General features: G+C 36.2%; 1 protein-coding gene across 1 annotated transcript; it reads right to left on the reverse strand.

The window, feature by feature from the left end:
• Positions 1-9,308: 9,308 nt before the first annotated feature.
• LOC140807822 (sister chromatid cohesion 1 protein 4-like) lies at positions 9,309-22,764 on the reverse strand. The gene is made up of 15 exons (XM_073164787.1): positions 21,816-22,764; positions 20,265-20,526; positions 19,622-19,719; positions 19,359-19,402; positions 18,605-18,651; positions 17,261-17,348; positions 16,218-17,055; positions 15,027-15,470; positions 14,808-14,952; positions 14,243-14,379; positions 12,865-13,673; positions 11,878-11,908; positions 11,353-11,461; positions 10,389-10,518; positions 9,309-9,686 (listed from the first exon to the last, which is right to left on the reverse strand). Exons 1-15 carry the CDS (start codon positions 21,937-21,939, stop codon positions 9,588-9,590), a joined length of 3,405 nt encoding a protein of 1,134 aa, XP_073020888.1. The 5' UTR covers positions 21,940-22,764; the 3' UTR covers positions 9,309-9,587.
• Positions 22,765-24,724: the final 1,960 nt, after the last annotated feature.

The raw sequence follows: 24,724 nt of genomic DNA on the forward strand, positions 1-24,724 counted from the left end.
GCTACTAGCGTGGTCAGAGACATCGATCTCGAAATGCAAGGCCACATAGTGTATGCCGATCTAATCGTGTTGCCGATGCCAGAATTTGATATTATCTTGGGAATGGACTGGCTGACGAAGAACAGAGTTTTTGTTGACTTTCAGAAAAGGTCAGTGTTGGTAAGACCTTTGGGCATGGAGAAGTTTCTCTTTGAGCCAGATAGATGGAGGAGTTTCCCTCGCATGCTCTCTTGCATGCAGGCGCGGAGACTTATTCATAAGGGTTGTCAGGATTTCTTGGCCAGCATTGTTTCCACACCTGACATACCCACTCCGTCAATATCTGAAGTACCAGTGGTCAGAGATTTTCCCGACTTCTTTCCAGATGACGTCACAGGCCTTCCACCAGAGAGAGAGGTGGAGTTTGTCATCGACCTTATGCCAGGCACTGTGCCAATCTCAAAGATACCATACTGTTTAGCTCTAGCTGAGATGTTAGAGCTCAAACAACAGATTCAGGAGCTCCTAGGTAAAGAATTTATCCGCCCTAGTTTCTCACCATGAGGCGCACCAGTGCTCTTTGTAAAGAAGAAAGATGGGAGCATGAGGCTGTGTATCGATTACCGAGAAATAAACAAGATAACGATCAAGAATTAATACCACTACCTAGGATCGAGGACTTGTTCGATCAGTTGCAGGGAGCCACTATGTTCTCTAAGATAGATCTACGATCTGGGTATCATCAGCTGAAGGTAAAATATGCATATGTTCATAAGACAGCCTTCAGAATCAGGTATGGGCACTACGAGTTCTTAGTAATCTCGTTTGGACTGACGAATGCTCCAACAACTTTTATGGACCTGATTAATCGAGTATTCTAGCCCTAGATAGATCAGTTCGTCATAGTGTTCATTGAAGACATTCTCATCTACTCGAAGAGCTAGGAGGAGCACAGTCAACACTTGGGTACATTTTTGCAGGTCTTGCAGAGTCGCAAGTTGTTTGCAAAATTCATTAAGTGCGAATTTTGGTTGTAGAAGGTAGCATTCTTGGGGCATATAATATCTAGCAGTGGTGTCGAGGTTGATCCAGCCAAAGTGACATCAGTTAAGGCATGGTTGGGCCAAAGAATGTGTCAGAGATCCGCAGTTTCCTAGGTTTAGCAGGCTACTACCGGAAGTTCATTTAGGGATTTTCTTCGATAGTTGTGCCACTCACATCATTGACTAAGAATAATGCTAAATTTATATGGATTGATGAATGTCAGAAGAGCTTTGATACTTTGAAACAAACTTTTATTACAGCGCCATTTTTAGCCATGCCATTATGGCAAGGCAATTTTGTGCTATACACCGATGCTTCTAAGCTCGGTTTAGGCACAATTTTGATGCAGCACAGTCGGGTTATAGCTTATGCCTCCAGAAAATTGAAAGTGCATGAGAAGAACTACTCGACTCATGATCTTGAGTTAGTTGTCGTTGTCTTTGCGTTGAAGATATGGAGACACTATCTGTACGGCAAGAAATGCCAGATATTTACTGATCACAAGAGTCTCAAGTACTTCTTCACGCAGAAATAGCTGAATATGAGACAAAGACGGTGGTTAGAGTTAGTGAAAGACTACGATTGTGAAATTAGCTACCACCCGAGAAAAGCTAATGTTGTGGCAGATGCCTTGAGCAGGAAAGTAGCAGTCGTAGCACAGATGTCAGTGCAGAGATCCCTTCAGCAAGAGATTCATAGTTTTGGGTTAGAGGTGTACCCCAAGGCAGGGCTCCTAAGCTGTCTAATCGGGCAGTCTAGTATTCTTTGCTAGACCGGAGGTCAGCCTTCGGATGAGCAATTACATAAATGGAGATTGAAGGATGAAGCCAATGGCAGTGTTCTCTACACAGTATCCGATGGCATTGTGAGGTATAGATGAAGGATGTGGGTGCCTAGTGTTGATTCGATCAGATATGATATTTTGACAGAAGCACATACATCTCCGTATTCTATCCATCCAGGTGGTACCAAGATGTACAAGAATTTGCAGATCCTATATTGGTGGCCAGGTATGAAGCGGGACATCCGCCGATTTGTGTCTGAATGCCTCACTTGTTAGCAAGTGAAAGTAGAGCATCAGAGGCCAACAGGTATGCTTAAGTCACTCTCTATTCCAGAGTGGAAATGGGAGAACATCACCATGGACTTTGTTGTTGGTTTTCCGATGTCAGTCAGAGGATCCAATGCCATTTGGGTTATAGTGGATCGACTTACTAAGTCAGCACACTTCTTACTGGTGAAGACAACTTTCTCCATGACTCGGTATGCAAAGCTCTATATCAAGGAGATAGTCTGATTGCACGGAATCCCAGTTTCTATCGTGTCCGACAGGGACCCGAGATTCACATCGTCCTTCTGGAAGAGTTTACATGCAGCCATGGAGACGAAGTTGCTACAGTATAGAATTTCACCCGCAGACAGATGGCCAGTCTGAGCGAGTGATTCAGATTTTGGAGGATTTGTTGAGAGCTTGTGTGATCGATTTCCACGGGAATTGGGAATCGAAGCTGCCTCTAGTGGAGTTTACCTACAACAACAGTTTCCAATCGTCTATAGGTATGGCTCCCTATGAGTCATTGTATGGCAGGAAGTGCAGGTCGCCGATTCATTGGGATGAAGCGGTGAGAGATCAGAACTTGGTCCAGAGATTGTTCAGCAGACCGCGGTTGTGGTGATAAAGATCCGAGACAGGATGAAGACCGCCCAGAGTCGCCAGAATAGTTATGCTCACAAGAGAAGAAGAGAACTTGAGTTTGCCATAGGTGATCACGTCTTCGTGAAGATAGCAACCACGAAGGGTTTTATGAGGCTTGGGAAGAGAGGAGAGCTTAGTCCGAGGTTTATTAGATCGTTCGAGATTCTTGACAGAGTTGGGACACTAGCTTATCATATAGCCCTACCGCCGAATCTGACCGGTGTACACAATGTGTTCCACGTCTCGATGCTGAGAAAGTACTTAGCCAATCCTTCGCATGTTTTGAGCTTTGAGTCATTGCAGTTGGCTCCAGATCTGTCGTATGAGGAAAGACATGTCCAAATCTTAGACAGACAGGAGCGGAGAATTCCGAACAAAGTGACCAAGTTGGTCAAAGTCCGGTGGCTGAACCAAGCAGTGGAAGAGGCCACTTGGAAGACCGAAGCAGATATGAGGAACCGCTACCCAGAGTTGTTTGGTAGGACTTAATTTCGAGGTCAAAATTTATTTTATTGAGGGAGGAATTGTAGAGTCCAAATTCTGTACATGTAAAACAAATGCATTTATTTAAATTGTTAAATTATTTAATTTAGTTTAAAATGATTTTTAGAGATGCATGATTTATTTAAATGTATTATTTTAAATTATTTATGTTTAGGCGATGCACGTTAAAATGTTTTCCCGAGTTTCATGTTTCAGGCGATTATTCGATGCGGGATCGAGGAAAAGAGACCGACGACAATTTTGATAATTTTAAAATGGGTATTTTATTTTAAGTCCAGAAAATGACATTTTAAATGATTTATTTATTTTTTAGCAATTTAAAAGCCTAATTTAATTATTAGGTTATTTTAATATTTTAAAATTTGTTAAAGTGTATAAATTGTGTATTTTATTTTAATTAGGGGTTTTTGCAAAAGTTAGTGGGGATTGAGTTTTATTTACCATTTTTAATTGCTAATTAAGCATTTTCCCCTAATTAATCACTTAACTCACGCACACCTACACACATACACTCAGGTCACACACCATAACCGATCCACACACATACACACACACACACATTTCTTTACACTTTCATTTCATTCTTTTTTTTAAAATAAAACCTAGGGTTCTTAGTGCTTTCAGCATCAGCCACCTCTCTTGTCAAAGTTCTGTAGATTCACGTTGGTTTCTTCAAGAAAATCGAGCCACAAATCGTCCCGGATCAACCCTCGCATCATTTTCGCTTCGGTATCGTCGTATTGTGAGTTTTAAAAATCAAAAGGCGTGTATAATATATTGTTTCTACATCGATCTCGTTAGATTATGTGTTGTGATGTTTATTATGCGTAAAAATCCATGTATGTTATGAAAGTTTGAGCAAAAATGTTTGAAATGATTTTTGGATCAAAATTTTTAGATCTGAAAACGTGTCTGATGTCATTTCGATTTCAAAGAAAAATTGGTTGGTTTTCTGAAAAAAATCTCAACATATAAAACGTAGAACCTTTTCATACCTTCGATTTGACAGTAAATTCGTAATTTTTGTATAAGAAACGAGTGAGTTATGATCGTTGTCGTGGGACTGCTCAAAATGTAATTTTCTGAAAAATGTGTTCTTGATATGTTCTTGAAGTTATTTGTTGTGGGATTCGTTGGGAACCGTTGGGTGATCGCTTCTGCGTTTAAGTATTGTGAGTATGATGTTGGGATGATTTTTGATGCTTCGTTTTCTGTCGATATGTATTTGATTCCATTAGAAGTCGTAGGAAACATTTGGTGTCAAAATGTCGTGTTCACGGTTTGAGTTGCGTTGTATGAATTGTATCGTCGTTTTGAGGCGTCATGGGAGTTTGAATCGTTGCCATAGCATCCCAGGATGGGTCTCGAGTTGTTGGTTCACGGTCCGTATGATTGAGTTAGGAGGTTAAGTCTTTAGTCTAGTGATTCTCATTGGTTCACATTTTCAGAGTCTACACGGACCCTTAGCCGAACCCAGACACGGGGTCCGTGCCTTTGTTAGTTCCGTACATGAAGTTTCCAGAGTTTACATGGACCCCTAGCCAGACCCTGACACGTGGTCCGTGCCTTTGTTAATTCCGTGGGTTAAATTGTAGAGCTACACGAACCTCGACCCGGATGTCTACACGGGGTCTGTGTCTTCCATGTTTGGAAAAAATATAAGGATTGTTTTGGGGTTCGATGTCATGATTTAGTACGATGATTAAACGAGGTCGAGTCCAGAGAGAATTAGAACTTCATAAGGAGAATTGTCATTTTTGGGTGTGAGCATGACTAATACGTCTAAGTTATGAAAGATAAGTGTTTGAACTCAAGTTAGTATGTGCAGCAGTGGCTCCTAGCGAGATCCAACGAACCCCTCAATGCTATGTAGGTATTTTCGACGTGCAAAAGAAATACTTTATTTTTGAGGTATGCTAAATATCTTGTGACCAATTATGAACAAGTTTGGAAGTCTCTCCACCTCGGTAAAGCATGACCGGGTTTAGATTAGGATTGGAAAGCGGTAAAGCATGACCAGTGACCAATCCACCTGGTAAAGCATGATTGGGGATCTCATGTATGTGGTAGTGGATTTTCTCTGCCAGTCCAGTACCGTGGTTTAGTCTGATCAGACACATTTATGTATGGGTCACTTGCGTTGTAACATATCTCTACACAAAATGATGAAGTTTATGCATGTTCAAGTGTGTATGATGCAAGTATGTTAATGAAAAGTTTTATGATGATGACACGTCTATGTTTATGTCATTACGTTTAAGTTTCAAGTATGTACGCTCTACTTTAAATATGCATGTGGTTTTATTATATATTACTTGTTACCTCCAGTTTATACTTGTTGAGTCTTTAGACTCACTAGACTTGATCGATGCAGGTGAGGACGAGTATGAGGAGACAAGGGGTGGGGACCAATGAGCCGCCTCGGTCTGCGCAGGAGGCTAAACCCGAGGACCGCCAATGTTTTAAGATTTTATGCATGAAGATTCTAAAACTCTGATTTTTACGAGATTGCTTTACGTTGTTTGAACAAGTTATTTTTAGCAAACAATATTTGTGACATTTTTCTCGCAAATATTTTGGTTGAATAGTTTATCCTTATTGCATTTTGAATGATTACTATCTATTTAAGAAAATTATTATTTTTCACAAATTTTAAATAGTTTAAAAGTACGGTATGTTACAGTTTCATTAACTATTAAATGAAATAACATAACTTTTACGCACAAAATTCAATTATCTCCTTCTCAAAATTTTCGGTCACCCTTATATTTCTAGGGAATATTTCGGCCACTCTTCTTCTGCGCCACCATCTGATCTCTGAAATTCATTCGATCCAATCTCTACGTAAACTTCGTTTAGATCTCTCGTGTGATCTATACAAGGAACAAAGTTGCTGATTATAAAATTTATTTGACGATCTGAAAAGGTGGAAGATCATTTCGTAGTAATTTACAAGAATGGCTATACCCACTTAAAACCCGAAATAGTTAGAGCCGATGTTATATACACAAAGTTAAATCAGAGCCAAACACCTTATAAATGATTTAAATAATACGATACTCAAAGCAACATTCCGATAAGTGGAACATGCAATGTGAAGTTAATGTTAGGAATGTCAGCTGAGGACTCTCAAGTATCACCCATAATTTACAATAAACCAGTAGAGCAATTGTATTTTTGGGAGAGTATTATAGTAAGTTAACTGGAAATCAATTAAGTTAAGAACTAAACATTTGGCTCCAAAAGAAATTATTCTTCGGATAAAATTAATTCATTATTCTTCGGATAAAATTAATTCATGCTAACTGTGGGGACCCGGACGCTAATCAATTCCTCAATCGTCTTTAGGAATATTAAATCATTTATAATAAACAGGGTCTAATTTTTTTTTAAAAATACAAAGCGGAAACGTAATGTAATTAAATTCAAATTACATATTAAACATAAACATACAATTATTGTATCATCTACAATAATCCAACTAGGTTCAACTACATGTCAGTGCTGAATCCTAAGTTGCTTCTGAGTCCGAATCTCCACGCTATCTAGTCCAGCCTCATTCTTGTCTTGACCCCGCTTCTAACCCACCCGTTTCCATGCACACATACAAACAAGACAACAGCCGGATAACTCCGGTGAGATATAAATATCCCAGTATAAATCATGTATACATGCAATCATATAAAAGCATATAATAGAAAATCATACCCCATATCAAAATCATGACATGAATCAATAACAAGAATACATCATATTCTAAACATGTACCCTAATCCGGAACATAATTCAAGATCAAGAATAAATTCTATTCTAAGCATGTACCAATATCAGGAACATAATTCAACATCCATCAATATCAATCGATATAACTGTCACTCAAACTCGTGACTCTACGTTTTAGACTAGACTCAATCCTAGTCTAGGGATCCCGGTTTCCAGATGTGGTGTTCCTATATCGAATTCCGTAATAGAAGGAACTCTGGTCCTATTACTCGATATAACCAAATATGGTGTTCCTATATCGAATTACGATATAACCAAATATGGTGTTCCTATATCGAATTCCGTAATAGAAGAAATTCCAATTCTATTTACTCGATATAACCAAACATCCGGTGTCCTGACCTAACCGTCATGGACTGTAGTTCTATCATTCATATCTTATCTTGAGACATCGTGCAATGTGCCCGTGGCGATACCACCACTATCAGGCACTTCTGTCACAAGATTACTCTTCTAATACCTGTCATCTATAATTCAAGAAAACAAGTACATCAGTCAATTAATTGCAAATGTCAATGCAATAAAATAAAGTATGTGATTTAAGGAAACTCGAGCCAAACCTTACTCGAGTTGTGCAATCCCAACTCAACATTAATTTATACCTTTATCTTCTCGCTCAGAAGAAGAAGAAGTCCCGATTCTATCTCGGTCCATTCCCAATCTGGTAATAACAATATCGAACAGATATAGTATCAATATACCGCTTAATTCAAAGCCTGTTCTGATCAATAGACAATCAAAACATAATCTGATCAATATCGAATCAAGACACAATCTAATCCATATCGACGATATCACGATATGATCACTATCACTACTGAATCTGATCAATATCAATTAACTGATGTTTCGACGGTATAACAATACAGTCTCGATAACCCCGTCAGTCCGAACATCACAAATATAATACCAGAACTCATAATCAATATCGATACCAGTCATAATCTCAATAATCATACATATCTGATATGAATTCTCATTCAAATCGATTCCAAAAATCATAACAATTTCATAAGCAGTCTGTTTCTCAATCTGACTGCGATTCTATGATGTCTAACATGACAAGAACATCATATATGAATCCTATTCAGTTCTGACAATAGCATAATTTCAAAACATGTCAAAACGTAGCAAAACTTACGTCCAGTTGTAGCCTACGTTGATAGGAACTCAATACTGAAGTCAGATTTGAAATCAGACGGACGGATTGAAATATAAAGACGTAAAGATTTTCTGGAGAATTTCTCGTGCTTCCTTTCTCGTTTCTCCCTTTCCTTCTGAATGAATTGATATATGTATATATATGTATATACACATCTCGTGCATGAAAGACAAGTGGCTCGATTTCGTTTTGCATGATTCGCGCTCGAGCGGTTGATCTTTACCGCTCGGGCGCTTGCTCGGCGCTCGGGCGGTTAAAACATACCGCCCGGGCGCGGGAGTTTCTGTCCTCCACACTCATCCTTGGCGCTCGGGCGGTCAAAGACTACCGCCCGGGCGCCACATCCTCTGCCCAAAGCTTACCTTACTGAACATTGGCATTCGGGCGGTCATTTTCTACCGTTCGGGCGCCAATGGTTCTGTCCAAAAATTGCACCCTTCATATGATTTGGCCAATCTGGTCTCGTACTAGCCCGTCTATAATTATATCCATTCATAATCAATAATCATCTCAGATTACGTTAAATAATTTCTCGGGCATTACACTAACTGTATCGATGGCCTCCTTCCACCCGTTTTTTTTTTTGCAATTCAAAATGCATGTTATCTGAGGAGGCATGGTTAATTTTGTCTTTTCAACTTGTTGCCGACGAGATAAAATAAATATATTAATTCCATTCGTGGAAAAGTCAGTATTCATTACACCCTTTAAACTTCTGGACAACATGATTTTAATTACGATTAAACATGTCACGCAAGTGGGATTCAAAATCAGTAAAAATATAAGTTATGTTTTGTGGATTAAGAAGTTAAAGATAAATTTTAACGCATTTATTTGACAAACTTTGTTTGAATTTCATACCTCTTCTACCGAAGATTTTTAGGCCGAGAGAATTACTCTTTTGAATATGTTTAGTAGCTTCTGTTCAATATAAGCATTATCTGTTCCCATTGAATATTTTCAGCTCCATTCTTGCTTATTATATTAAAAGTGTTGTTTTAATTCATTATAATGGGCTTAAACTTTTTTATTAATATATGAAAGAAACTTAAGATACAGACAGCCGATTATGAATCCTTCTTGCACTGTTTCAGGATAGAGAAATCTTGGATCATGAAAGCAAAGAAATATCAGCTCAGATTACCAAATAAAGTTTCATTTTACAGGCTAAATACATACAGACAAGATACGTATCATACAACTACCACTGTGAATGATGATCTTATACCAGGAAACAATCCACAAAGTTAAATGCAGAAACGAGAAATAACTACCTGATTTTTCAACTATGGACCCTCATAAGCGTTACAAGGAAATCAAATGGGCCTAATCTCCCTGAATGATGAACTGCACCGGTCTGCATTCCAAAAGTATCGTGTTCTTTGCATTGTTTAAGGTTTCCTACATCAGTTGTAATGTTTAAAACTCGGATTTCATCAGCCTCGTACGAGGTTTTATGGTAATGTCATCAATAGGATTATGCTGCTCCACATGGATGTAGTCTCTTGTTTTCAGAACCTAGAACATTTTCACATCAAAATAAAAAGATCAGGAACAGTTCATCCAAGTCGGGAACGAGAAAACCACTTTTACCAGGCCAGTTTCCGGAAAATAATTTTGGCAAAGCTAAAATATAGATCATGCGAAGTCAGCAAATGGAAGAAAGAGATAAAAAATGACTATAAGCGTGTTTCTCATGATATGACAGAATTCTACATCAAGCAGAACAGTCCCAATCACTTTGTTAACAATCTGATTTGAAAGATAAAAAATGGCCATTAATTATTTCGCTAGATACCAACAGCAATTAGTCCACAACTGAGCATTTTGTATCCGATTTAATTCAAGATCCTACACGCACGGGTATATTTGAAAAAACACAAAGGAAAGAAATCTCCCCGAAGGTTGACCGTATCAACTAAGAACCATATCAAAAAATTTATAGAGGCGAACTCTCAACTAAGAACCATATCCAAAAATTTACAAAGGACGAACTCTCCATTACGCTCTCTAAATTTCCTGACCTCAGGTTTATTTTGCTAAACAACGATTTCCTTTGTACACTCAAATTAGAGTCATTCATTGACAATCCTTTCAGGAGCGAATAATGAATATATCAAACAAATTATTCTTTGTATTTATGAAAGATAACCAAACGAACAAAAAATTAAAGCTAGCAAGATTTTTCAGGAATTTCTTCTGAAACAAGTTGAAACTTACCAATGCTTCAAAAAATAATCTTGAAGCTTCTTTACGTGATTTACCAATCAACAGACTGTCCATAGAAAGAGATTTCCTTCCAAACTCTTCCTCCTTAGCGAATATCATTTGGAGATACTTGGAAACAGCTCTACAAAATATAATGAAAGAATTTAGGAAGGTCCTAAGAAAAATAGCATTTATAGGCAAAGAACATCATCCATACCATTTATCAGGTTCAAATAAATAAAATTTTACACAACATATGGACTCCATTGTCATCACTCATACAAATCAAGATCATCAAATTCCTAGTTCTCAAAAGGCATTAGTAATTAATAATTCATTTAGCAATACCCGCAAAGAAGCAGTATATTAAGATTCCACTCAGCAAGACATACCAAATAATATCGCTACAAATCTTGTGCACATAACATCCAAAGAAAGTTTTTTACAACCATTCTAAGCCCACAGATTACAAATTCCTAGAATGTATGAACCAAGTTGTTCAACACTGCAAGCACGCATTTAAGTTTCATCAGAGTAAAGCAAAGTACTCACATCAATTACTTAACTAGTGACAATTTGCACTCAGTTTCTTAAGATCCTCGACTTCATGGTTGACTAGAAACACAAAATATAAGGAGGTAGGGTTGGTAAATTAAGTAGAGAATTCAAACTCGTTATTATCATTCTTAGTAAGTGCTTTGAAAGATCCCTTTAGAAACTGTAAATAAGAAACACTGTTGATAAGAAACGTTAGGTCATGAGATCTGACTTATTCGTATCAAATATTAACAATGAACGCTCGAGCACCATCAATGTTTCTAATTGTTTCCCTCATAAAGGTTAGGCAGAAACAGCTGGCCTTAAAGGTATTTCAAAAAGAGATCTGTGACAAATGTTTTCAAAGTCACTACGCCAAGATCCTTTATGAAATGCCTTATTGTCAAACATCTAAATAGGCATCAACCAGAGCATATACCTAGTACGTGAAGACCATCCACTATTGTCAGTGACTCGTGTTTCTTCACCATCAGGCATATATTCATCAGCTAAGTCGTCAAGCTCATCGTCATCAACATTTAGAAACTCTGAAACATCAAAGAAAAATGAGTCAGACCTTGGTAATACATGAAGACACAAGCTTAAATTCCAAAGAGTGAAGACATGATCATGGAATAACTATAAACAATAATCTGCTACAACTGCAAGGACAATCACAACTTGACATTGCCACAGCCCAAGGTGAATCAGGTATGTTCTGGCAACATTCACTTGTGATGGTGTAACTGCATTATATCCGACCGAACAGCAAGCACATTTTACTCTATTTGGTAACTGGACTTGCTAATGTTTCTGATGTTCACTACTACTCATGCCCTTTATGTAAAAGAGTTTTCATTTATCGTATTTCTTTACATCAATAGCCATGTAATATGTAGCTCCAACTCTAATTAACATATTGGCAGGAAAGAAAATGAATTATGTTACGGAGATAGAACCACACCTGTGTCATTTCCAGAAGCCAAATAAAATTCCTGCATAAAATTGACCAGAAATTAAAGTTAAAGGAAGCTTTAGCTCAAACAGAAATGTTCAACTCATAAATATACAGAAAAAAATAACGGTAACTCATAAATATACAGACAAAAATAACCGTAGAATGGTTTCTTAATGACAAGAGTTAAAATTATATTTGGAAACAAGGTGTTGACACATAACTTTTTATAAGTTTCACTTCAAAGGATTAAATTAGGGAGATTAAATTTTACACTCAAGTTCCAGCTATGGTAAGAGTAAGACTCTTATCACCTAATATCAATGTCAATACAAAGTGAATCATATACACAGTAAAGGAACAAAAAGATCTTGTAAAACTTTGATTGATCAAGCGTATTTCAAGGATAGAAGATATTTGGTGCAAAAGGGGTATGTTATATATTCTTCTAAAGAAGCCATATATAATGAAATTGTTCACAGTCGCACTGTATTTGGATCTATGATTTTGTCGAGGAAAGTCATTTATGTTGCATTTTCCTATCAAGCAGTTGAAAATTTTCAAATAAAGATGTAGAGAAAAAAATGAAAGTAAATGAACAATTACTTTCATTTTTTCCTACAAAGCACATTAGTACAAAATCTATTCATACTCTTACGTATAACCACCAAATGTATAATTTCCAAGTGTTAATGCCAAAAGGAATCCAAGATTGAAACAGTCGAAGACAAAACGACCCACTTCTTGACATTCTAAACTCTCCAACACGATTAAAGTTGTCCAAACACTTTTTATTGTTAACCCACTTTCCTATTATAAAAATGACAACTCCTAAAAGAATTCATCTCCTGGGACCTAACATTTGAATAATTAAGGGGGAAAGCATTGTAGCACTTAATGCAGGATAATGGATAACATGGGGAATGTTGCAGTTGCAGCCCGAACATAAACAAAAAATTAGTTATAAGAAATTATGGCAAAGAAGGAGAAACTTACATCTCGACCATGAAGGCCAAACGTGGGACTGACTTCATTAATAAAATCATTCTTCTCTTCAGTTTCATCTCCACCAATTACTGGTCCATTGACTAAATCCACCATTGAAGGATCCAACTCAACAGTAGGTGCATCAGCCTTCTGCTCCAGTAAAACATTCGGCTCATCCTCATTAAAGGAAAAGTTTTTCTCAAAGACCTCATTTAACCCTGCCTGAAGCCTACCAGTTGTATCATTATTCCGATCGGTGTGTTCAATTGACTCAGGGTCAGCAATAACATCAGCATCAACCGCAATATCATTTGTTTCCACACCAGCTACATCCATAACAAGCTCCTGTTGTGAAACCTTGGTCTCCACAACATGAATAGCCTCAATCTGGTCTTGACCGACGTCGCCTTCCTCCAGCCTGCTATCACTTAGTGGAGGATTCTCACAGGGAATAGCTATCTCATTATCGGTGACCAAACTCGGTTCACAGCTTGCCCCCATTCCACCGTGGTCTGCCACATTAAGACCATTGAACCCATGATCACTTTCTACATATGGGCTCAAAACATTCTCAGTATTTCGGAAAGATAAATGTGGTTCGAATGTAGTCTCAAGAAAGGTATCATTTTTGTCATTATAAGAATCTAAATTTGTCTCAGCCTCAGTTTCAAGGGAAACAAAGTTTTCATTATTTTGAGAAGGTAGCCTCGACTCCGCCACAATGTCAACAGAAGCACCCATTGCATCATTCTCGCAAATTCTGATCGCACTCATATCTCTTACTTGACTGTACAAAGTTGCCAACTCGATCGACATGCCTAAATATATAAAGCAAATTAGCATAAAGAATGCCCTTAAACATTCTGAAGTTTCTACTGAGGCACAAATAAACGGTAAAGGAAAACATTAAATTGTCAAGAAACGAATACTCACTCTTGTCAAAAAATTCCCCAAATAAGTAATAAATAGAGGAAGAAAATTAAAATAGGCGGAAATCCAAAGACCAAAATAGGCTACTGGTATGTTATAAAAAAGAGAAGTTGAAACTTCAAAGAAACTAGATCCCTGACCAGGTTTGTGAAACCGGCCACATCATTTTGTCAGTACCTCATCATATATAGCAGAACATGAATCAGTCATGAAACAAGTACACTATAAGGAAACTTTTCCTTATTAAATGTCTCAACTAGAAAATGAAGAACTAATATGATGCCAAACTAAAAAAAAAGTTGATCTTCTGAAGAAAAGAGCTTGTGCATAACAGGCTCACAATAAGATTGACAGGTCCTGATATATACCATATAGAGATTAATAAATATCTATTCAATACTTGAATTTACAACATAAATACAACGCAATAAAGAGAATACTGCTACAATAATCTCACCTGTAACTATTGCTTCCCGAAAAATTTCATCTTCTAAAAACTGTTTTTGAATCATTGAAATTTCAGGGCGTGTGCAAGGAGCTTTCTTTCTTACACGCCTAATGTCTTCAGAGTTTGTCAGCTGTTGTCGTATAGTACTTTCAAGGAGCAAAGATAAAGTTTTAAGAATAATGAGAAAAGCAAGCAACTATCTTATACTAAAAGTCAGACACAAACACTTGATAGTTCAGAGCAACCAGGCGGCAAATCTGATTAATTAATATGTATTTAGGCACTGTACCAGAAGAACCAATAAAATGCATCATACAAAAAAATAAAATTCCTGTTACATCTAGATGATCTTTAGAAAAAGAAAGAAACTGGTGTGAAAAATAAAAAACGCAAATAAGAATATGAAATCACCAAAGGTGATAAGCAACAATCCATCCAGTTTATCTTAAAATACGTAGTCAAGTATCAAACATTCAATCCAGCCATGCAACATGTTCAACTTTAATATGCAATCAAGGATGATGGCATGACGATAAAGTAAAACATAATATCAAGTCCAAAAGAAAGAACATACTCTCCATGTAAAACCATGGTATCATCCATTAGCACTTTTCTTTTGGGAGGACCTGAATGGGGAGCAGAACGATTACGTTTCATAGACGTCACCTCAGAAAAAGGAGGTGTGGGCTTCACTTTCATGACTGAAGATCTTCTTCCAACTGAAAAATTAAATTTTTGACAAAATTAGAATCGAGGCAATAGAAATCCACTTAATGAAGAAAGTACTATATACCTAAAATGGAAGACAACAAATCATCATCATCAGGAATAGACTCTGCAGTTCTTTTAACACGAACTAGTCTCGAAGATTCAGCTGAATTCAGACTCTGCTCTGTCAGAGTACTTTCAGTAAAACTGCGTTTTTTGCCCGTTAAGATTTTGCTGCCAGCATCACCTTCATCAAGCCCTTCAAAGTCCTTTGGCAAAACCTCTTCAAGCATGTTTCTATGTAGATCTGCACACCCATCTGTTACTGAAAGCAGTTTTTCGGGAGCAGGTATCTGAGATTCTTCAAAAGTAGTTAAATTTTCAAGTAGCGTTTCCTGAGAATTTGCATTACACACTTGACCATCAGGTTGTCCGGATGACATGTCAATATCTTTACGCGATACTTGTTCTTGCATGTGATTTGCCTTCAAACTTAGTTCCGAATTATCAGTTACACGGCATGCCTTACCTGATGAAATTAAGGCCATCAATATCAAATCAAAGAGATTCACACATTGAAAAGACAATCACTGCTATGCACAACCAAATCTGCTGCACTGTCGGTTGCTTATTGGATGTTAAAAAAACATGGCTATTACATCACTCCTGGCTACTTTTAACAATCTATCTAGACTTATTTGAATGAGTTGTAACTAATAAATTTTCCGAAGATTCAGGGAGTTAAGAAAGTATGAGCCTGTGGGACAGAAGAAGTTGATCTTTCAAGCACACAAATAACACAAAATATTATAGCATCAAATAGATAGGGAGACATAGTTAACTAAAAAATTGCACTTATTTCAAACACTAAGACTACTCCGAAAGTGCCTGTGTTGACTTAACTGCCAAATTAATTAATAGACATAATATCGAAGGAAACTATCGATCAAACACACGCGTATTGCACGCATGCATATTAGTGATCTCGTTTTTTCTTTTGTTGCAAAAAGTGATTTAAATTTCATGATTCTTGCAATTTTAAAAATATGAATTTATTTATTATATCATTATTAAATAAAAGAAGTTTTATAGAAAATAGACCAAAAAATAACAAAGTACAGGTAGTTATTCTGAGCGATAATTTTGGAAACCGAGAAAGGTCGTATGAAGAAAAACCAAAGACAGTTATCATGATATGCTCTCACTTGATTAACAGTATAGATAAATCAGGGTGTAATTTTAAATTTCTACTGTCATAGATTATCATGTAGCCAACCTGTTATTGCTGTCTCCCTTCCAGACGTAGCCAAAGCAGTGATGTCGGTTAGTACATCAGCATCAGCTGAGATGCTACATCCAGAATTTGTCACATCAGGTTGTTCCAAGTTTGAATTACATGGCCTGAGAAATGGGGTTTCTCTTTCCGCAACTTTTTCAAGAACATCATGTTTCAAAACAGAGGAATCTGTAGGTTCCTGATAAGCCTGAGTTTGAGTATTGAGATATGATTTATCATGATTACATGCACTTCCGACACTTCCAGGAACTTCAACCCCAACTGACGATTGATCATTTATCGAAACACTCTCAGATCCAATTGTATTGAGACCTTGATCATCACAGGGCTCATCCATTACACGACAATGTGTTTTCACTTTATTGACAGTTTCATTCGGTATATCTACCCTATAGTTAACATCAGATGCCTCGATCTGATCAGCCATTTCAGAAGAGGGCTTATACACTGATGAGGACTCATCTATCGATACATGTGCTGCATTAGCCTCGATGAAGGTAGATTCTCCCAGTTGATTTGAGTCTTTGATTTCCAAAACATTTGATCGGTACCCATTCTCTGCTAGTGGCACATGATTAGTTACAACACAATTTGTACCATCGTGTGAAGCACAATGTGCTTCTTGTTTATTCTCACACACAATATTTTTTGAATTATCTTGCAAAGTAGTTTCTGTTAAATGATATTCTGATTCCAGATGATCATCACATGCTGAAGCCTCTTTAACACTGGAGAGATTTGATTCCTCTACCAGTCCAGGAGTACAAGGAGCATGAGCATTGTCCACGAGATCAGTGAACTCATCAGCACCACCAACCTGAATGAGAAAGTCATCAAGAAAAATCGAATTTCTACAAGGTGAACATTTTAACATGTGCACTAAAACTAACCAACAAGAGCAATATCGTTAAACAATTTTTTTTTGTAACCGTAAACATCAATGAGAATTGAGAAATGCAAAATGAAGGATAGACAAGGAGACAAGCTATCTATCAAAATAATTATAGAGCTCCGAAAGCTACCTTGTTTTCTAAATTGATATTGTTATCTTCATAATGCCCATCTTGTTCAGGAGTGGCAAGTGATCCAAAAGTGGCCTGGGGTTCAGCACTGGCATCACAAAGGTGTTATGCGTCATCGGTATGCATTATAAAGTAAAGAACTTATCAAAGCATCAATCACCACTAAATAATACAAGCTGATTGAAGCTGATAATATGAAATCGAATATTTCAAGACAGAAGAATGACGGCCAATAAGGTTCACATAAATTATTTCAGATAGAGCAATAACAGAATCAAAAGACTGTTCAGATGATAATGCACAACTAGCAATTATGAAGAAAGAAGGGTATTAGCACAATTCTCTCCGTTTCTATATTTTGATAATTCAACGTATACTTATTTTTCTTATACACAGACATTCAGAGACAACCATCATAAATCCCCGCCAAACCTAAAATTAGAGATTAAATGATGAACAAGCTTCGTGTACATAAAAAGAAATAGAACCAATGCAAGCAACTTTTCGAAATAAACCAAAATTATGATAGACTTTGCGTAATTAATAGGTTGGGTTGAAGGGTATCTGAGTGGATAAGTCGTTTTACTCCTAATTCCAATACTTAAACCAACTTGATTATTTAATAATTAAATGAAACCAAAATAAAAACCAATAGTCAAGCAAAGAACAATTATAAAAAAAATACATGTCCAAACATCAATCATCAGTATTGTGGAAATTATGAAGCATGGAAGCAAACTAATGACTAAAGCCACTAAAGAACAATTAATCCCATTTCCATTTGAACGTCACTGTTTCACCAGTTCAAACATGCTCAACCTAACCCATACATTTTGTATGACGCCAAAGCTCAAGTCATGGCCAAAATATCATTGAAGAATGATCGACTCAAGGGTTTACGTGGCAAGACAGGAACTATTGGGTTTGGGAAAAGCAGATCACAATTTCTTACGTCAGACAGGCAAAATTCAAATATGGCATTTAGCTAGAATTCATGAATTTTAATAATTGTTCACAAATTAGTTCTGAACTTCTAAGTTATGTCTATCATTTCTTGGAACCAAAAATAATTTAATCTTGACCTATCTCGAATCAATCCACGGATCCAACGCCACAATAACACTACGTAAAATGGACTAATATATCATGCTTCTTATCGATCACTTCAAGTCTGTGAAACATTCCATGGAAAAAATGGTACATGAGTGTTGCCTTTTATAACCAACCAACAGACCATGAAATATGATTGATAATCAAAAAATTCCAAACACCAATATAACTGAATAGAGAAAGGAAATCACTTGACCAACACCACAAATGGTAAAAGTGAAGTAGTGAACCAACCTCAAATCAGCATGATGTGCAGAGCCAATTTTGTGCAAAAACAATTCCTGCATGTAAATGTTCAAATATTAGAAAGAAAATGTGGAAAGATATTTGTAAGAGCTAAATACATTACATACGCAGCCATGAAAAACTCAATAGATTTTTTATGTATCAGTGTGTCCAACACAATGACATGGTGATACAATTGTATCACCTCCACGGAGTGTAGATCTATTTTAATCATTAAATTTTTGCTCTAATAGGGAAGAATATACAATCAAACGAAATATTAACACAATCAAACATAATTTAAGAATTTTGGGGATCTGTTCGTCTCAGGATTTCATCAGCCAAGTCACTTCCGTCAAACTCACTCCAAAATGAAAAAATATTTAGCAAATAACTTCTTAAAATCAAGATGTTACTGCAAATTAGCAAACCCGCACTGATTTCTTTCACTCACAAACAGTTTCAGGAGTAAAGAAAGTGCATTTCAATATGAATTATTTAGACAATCCCAAGTGTAAATGTAGCATATCACTGAAGATTTTGCAAATTTTGAAGTTAGCTCACACTAGAGGACAAATTTACTCTGTTTTATAGATAGAGACTCATAGAACAAAAAACAAGTCCCATCCCACTATCAAAATAAAAAATAAAATCAAAGTAATCCAGGTGTTCTACAGTTAGCATCACAAGATCATAACATGTCTACAACAGTTCAAAATTAAAAGAAAGAAAACATAATAACAGCATCTAGAGAGTAGTGTACCTCGTCAAGGTCCAATCCAGATGCATCACCATCTCCAAATCTCTCTATTAACAAAATAAGAAACAATAAGGACCGAGAATGCATGTAGAAACATCGCAGTTTAATGAAAATAATAAATAACTTCATATTTTGGTTGCTGGGATTACTTTTTCATAATAAATATAAGGAAAATGATGCAAAAGTTTTAAAAAAGCTAATACAGAACGGTATTTTTTTATGGATAATAGAGAACACTATTGGGGAATTGCAAGGATAGCACTAACCATCAAGACCAAACTTTGATGTTGAGTAACTGACACCCTCCATTGAATCTTGAAGGGTGATTTGCTCTCTTGAACTAATATGATGATCCACATAGTTGCTGCAAATTAAAAGTTGGCATGTGATTGAAAACCGGTCAAAATGCTCGCACTTCAAAAACAAATCACATAATATTTTCTTAACGTCCTTGTAAAAAAAATCAGAGTGATCAAGTCAACCACCATATTTTATGAATGTCTTGGTGTCTCATATGATGTTATGCATCTCATCTAGTTAGAAACCCTCTATCTTTATTCCAGAGAGACAGTTGTTCCAATCAATTATTAAGCCAATTACTTGAACTTTGCATATGCAATGCGCTTATTGACAAGTAGTAGGCTTCAAATTTAATACCTGACAGATCTTCAAAAAAAATTCCATTTAGTTTTTTATCAAGTGGATGGTAAACCTATATTAACTATCATTTCATGCAAAGATTATTCATCCAAGTTGAGCAGTAATTTTGTTTTGCTCTTAAGTTTAGCTGGAATGATGTCTTATTTTTTATTTTTTCATATTGTATTTATTAATAATTTTTTTCCTTCTCGGAAGATTGAAGCTCGTTTAAATGATATCATAGCTATCTTGTGAAAAACGAGAACTAACCCATGTAAAATGTCATTATCTGGAAGCTCAAAATCATCAAGATCAAATGTTTCTGGCAAGGTGATGGAGTGATAAGGCGCCTTTGATTGTTCTGGAGGTAAATCCACAGCAGTAGAGCGAAAAGCCTGCTTGATTTTGAGTAAAGCCTCACTGCAATCATCAAAGAGGTAGTTCACCTTTCTATTATATATCCTCACCACACCAAGCAGAAGATGGCTGGACAACCGAAGCGCAATAGGAACCTCAGGAAAAATTATAGAATCTGCACAAGATAATCAGATCATTCAATGACAAAAAAAAAAAAAAAACCACCATAACAGTAAGAAAGGAACCGTACAGAAGTTCCAATTTTTATATACACAAAAAGGAGATGAATCAGATAAACAATTTCAAAATTTGGGAGTAGAAATAATAATTCTGATCTAATACAAATAACATATATTTTCGCAAACTGCCCACAATAAAAGGAAAAAAGGAAATAACAATCAACAACCTTTTAGTGACTCAATTTATGAATAGAAATATGTAGCATCAAACGAATAGGTGCAGATTGACGTGATTACGATTGTCCTATGCTTTTGTAAGACAATCACAAAACAGCTATATGGTAAGAGAACAGAAGAAAATTGTCTTTTCCTGAAACATCTGTCGGTCTCTCCCGATCTTCCTAAAAGGCGGACATTGTTTTAACAGATAGATAGTTTAGATTCAGTATTGAGTTATGGGGTCCCAATCTATTCAGCTCAATTTTACAGCCCCTTTGATTCAGATACTTCATTTATCAATTGCCAAATCATGTGATTTTCTTTTCAGGTTCAAGGAATAATCAGGCTTGTCTACTGCAGTCTGCAAGGTAACTTCTCGAGCCAACAAATATCGAGACAACCACACATACTCAAAAACGATAAACTAAATCATATTCTCACAAGTATGAGAAATGCAATTCTTGCTTACTTTGCCAAATATTTTCTTTTAAAATAATTTTTGAGTTGCCTAATAACCTCTTTAGTATCGGACACGACAGATGGAATGAGTAATGAAAAGAATAGAGTGCCTTTGATTCATAGTACATTAAGATTTCAACCATCCAATGTAAACTCGATACTCTCAAATACTCTCATAATTTGCAATTATTTCACACATTATAATAAGCATTAGCTTTGCATTAACTTCTTATTCATGTAATAACGGATAAGCATAGTGCATTCTTACGCACATTAAATTAGCCATAGGATAATAAGACACTGGTTGTATGAAGACTGCCATTTTCTCCTCAAATTCTGGATATAAGAAAACAAAATTCCCAACTTATATTTGATAGCAATTATTCTACTCCATTGAATTCACAGACGACCAATTATCCAAAACATCATCAGAGATTCTATTTTAAATATATCGATCAAAATATGCATTTCAAAAATACAAAGTTGCATGTTTAATCTGATTCTTGTCAATTATACAATGAGAACATACATAAAATAAATATTGATATATGGTATAAATTAGATTGAGAAAAAAGGGGGACATTTTAAATAAAAACTAGAGCTTTACCCACGGAGACTCCAATATCAGTATCAGCAACCTGATTCTTTCGAAGCTTCCGCTCCAAATGTGCCGCTATCCATATGGTCCCCAGCGGCCCTTTCTTTGCCAATATGAATTGCGAATAAAACATTTCTCTTCCTTTTTTCTTCTAGCACGAACTAATAATCATTCACTCATACAAACTACTCACTCCAAGATCTTGTTTTACTTCTAATTATCTATACTCGATGCATACAAAACACTTAAAACCAAGAATAGAGAAACCCTAATTTCAACTATAAATAATTAAAAAAAAAAAGCGATCTTTTGGCTTGAACAGGACCCCCGTCAGTCAAATTAAGCACAATTAGCACTCAATTCCAACTACAGAAACCCACCTTGATTCTTCATAAAGACCCACGCATTACAGGTAAATACCCACTCAAAAAACCTCGAAACGGCAAAAGCTTAGGCTCCACGGAAAAACTCATCAAAACTATGAGCTCAAACAATACAGATAAGCTTAAATTGAGAAACCAAATCTCCAAATCAAGCAAGATCGAACCCGAGGCAGTTTATGCATACCCAAAAACGTATATACGCAAATAATCCTATGCATATCTGTATACAAGACAGCACGAAGTGCGAACTCTAAAGAGAAACTTGGATTCTGGTGTAATCCAAGGGAACTTCAAACGAATTTTGATTTTCAGCGTTTACAATCTCTTTCTGCTAAAATCATTCGAGTGTTTTTGGAAACGAAGGGACCTTCAGGTTCGAATTCTGAGTTAGGAAGTCATTAGCGTGGACTGGTGCAAGTGTATGCTTGAGATTCTTCAGATGCTGTCTTGGTCGAGAATCAACGGTCCAGATTTCGGGATTGGGTTACCTGCTTTTGGACAGCCGAAGGATTGCGTGGGGCTTTCGGACTAAAGCATGACAGCGCGTGACGTTAGTACTCTCCCTCAGAGCAGTCCACTCTCCTTCTGGTTGTGTACTCTGGAAGTTTGTTAGAAGTAGATAATTCCACGGAGAATAAAAATAAAAAAATAGTAAAATAAGGAGTAAATTGAAAATAAATTCTTAAATCCATATCTAACTTTATTCTAACTCCTTATATCTAAAAAAAATTATTTCCACTCCCTATAATATTAAAAAAAAGAAATATGTTTATATATGTTAATTAATTATTGGGTCGTAAATGATATTAGAGTTAAGATAAAATTATTTCCAATATACAAAGCTATTATTACAGAGTAATTAAATATTTGAGGAGGGGAATTTTCTAAAATAACATGAATCCAAACACAGATTCGAGATTAATTATTTGCATGATTTATTCCAAAACTTTGGAATATTTGAAACAAGAAAATCTAACCAATGTTAGATATCAAGAAAACATGAAAACTTATCAGAGTACTAAGATAAATTTATAATTCAAAATAATAGGTTACTAGAAATAATACTGAATTCCTCTAAATTTTCCGGAGATCTTAGAGAAATTTAAAAGATGGTGCAGAATTATGACAATATGTTGTATTATGTACCAAAAATCGTTCCTTGAAAACCAGGAAGAAATTCTTGGAATATTAAAAGATATTAAAACAAGAATTCAAAATATAACCAAGTTCTAGTAAAAAGGCTTCAGGAGGAAGATTACTACCATCCTTTGGTTATTACACCAAAGAAGGAAGGCCAAAGTGATGCCAAAATCTTTAACTGAAAAAGAAAAAATGATCAATCTAATCAAAACAGTCTCAGAAAAGAAATTAATATGATGACAATGTTAGAAAAGATTGGTCTGGAGGTCTCCAAGACCTTGCAAAATCTTTTGCAAACCTCAAGATTGTAGATCTAAAGATAAACACAACTAGAGGTGGGGACCACCCATCTTAATATGGTCATCTACTCAGGAACTACCAAGAGAAAGTGTGAGATCCATAATATAAATATGAGAGAAACACAACCAGACTTTTATACTAGTGGATAATCACACCCAACAGAACAAGGTCAAGAAGAAGTCAAATTCCCTTGCACCAAACATCCTATGGAAAATCTGTTTTAGAACATATAAATCTTAATGGGGTTATGAATAACCTAGATATATTAGAATTCCAAAACAGAGAAGATCTCATAGATGATTGGAAATCTGCTATGAGAATCACAATAGGCACACTTGATCTCAATAGAAAAAGATTCATTAAACTGTTACAAATGTGTCTTATGTGATCAGTTAAAATTGCTTGGGACATGAATTCGGTAGAAACCAAAGAGTCAGTCCTAACTGGAGAATCTCTTAGTGAGATAACCGGAAGAATGAATACCCTATTTAAAGCACAATTTATAGGGATAGACTATTTTAACAGTCAAGATACGGAGAAGAAATAGAAATATACTCAAGCTCTAAATAGTTTTGAGTTACATAATATGTGTTTAGTGGATGAATATATTATGTTATTCACTAAATATATATGGAATTCAGGGGTCGAAGAAGATATAGCAATGTAACTTTTCTTCTCTAAAATGTCAAGTCCTTGGAGAGAAATTGTAATGCCCTAGATTTTATATCACGTTAAGCGGAGATTATTGAAAATTGAATTGATGTGATTATAGCAGGGCTATTACGGAACCAAATTAAGCCAAACATATGAATTACATAATTTTGGGGCAGAACTGTTGGCGCCCGAGCGGTAATCATTGACCGCCCGAGCGCCAGTGTTCAATAAGAAAATGTTCGGGCAGAGGATGTGGCGCCCGGGCGGTAGTTTTTGACCGCCCGAGCGCCAAGATGTAACACGCCGAGTGCTTGGACAGAGACTGCCGCGCCCGAGCGGTAGTTTATCACCGCTCGAGCGCCGACCCAAGTTCAAGAAAAGAAGACACGTTGCCTTAACATGCAATTGGAATATATATATACATATCTCCTTCAGAAATCA

The sequence above is a fragment of the Primulina eburnea genome, chromosome 12 (genome assembly GCF_022965805.1).
Source record: "Primulina eburnea isolate SZY01 chromosome 12, ASM2296580v1, whole genome shotgun sequence".
Classification (NCBI taxonomy): domain Eukaryota; kingdom Viridiplantae; phylum Streptophyta; class Magnoliopsida; order Lamiales; family Gesneriaceae; genus Primulina; species Primulina eburnea.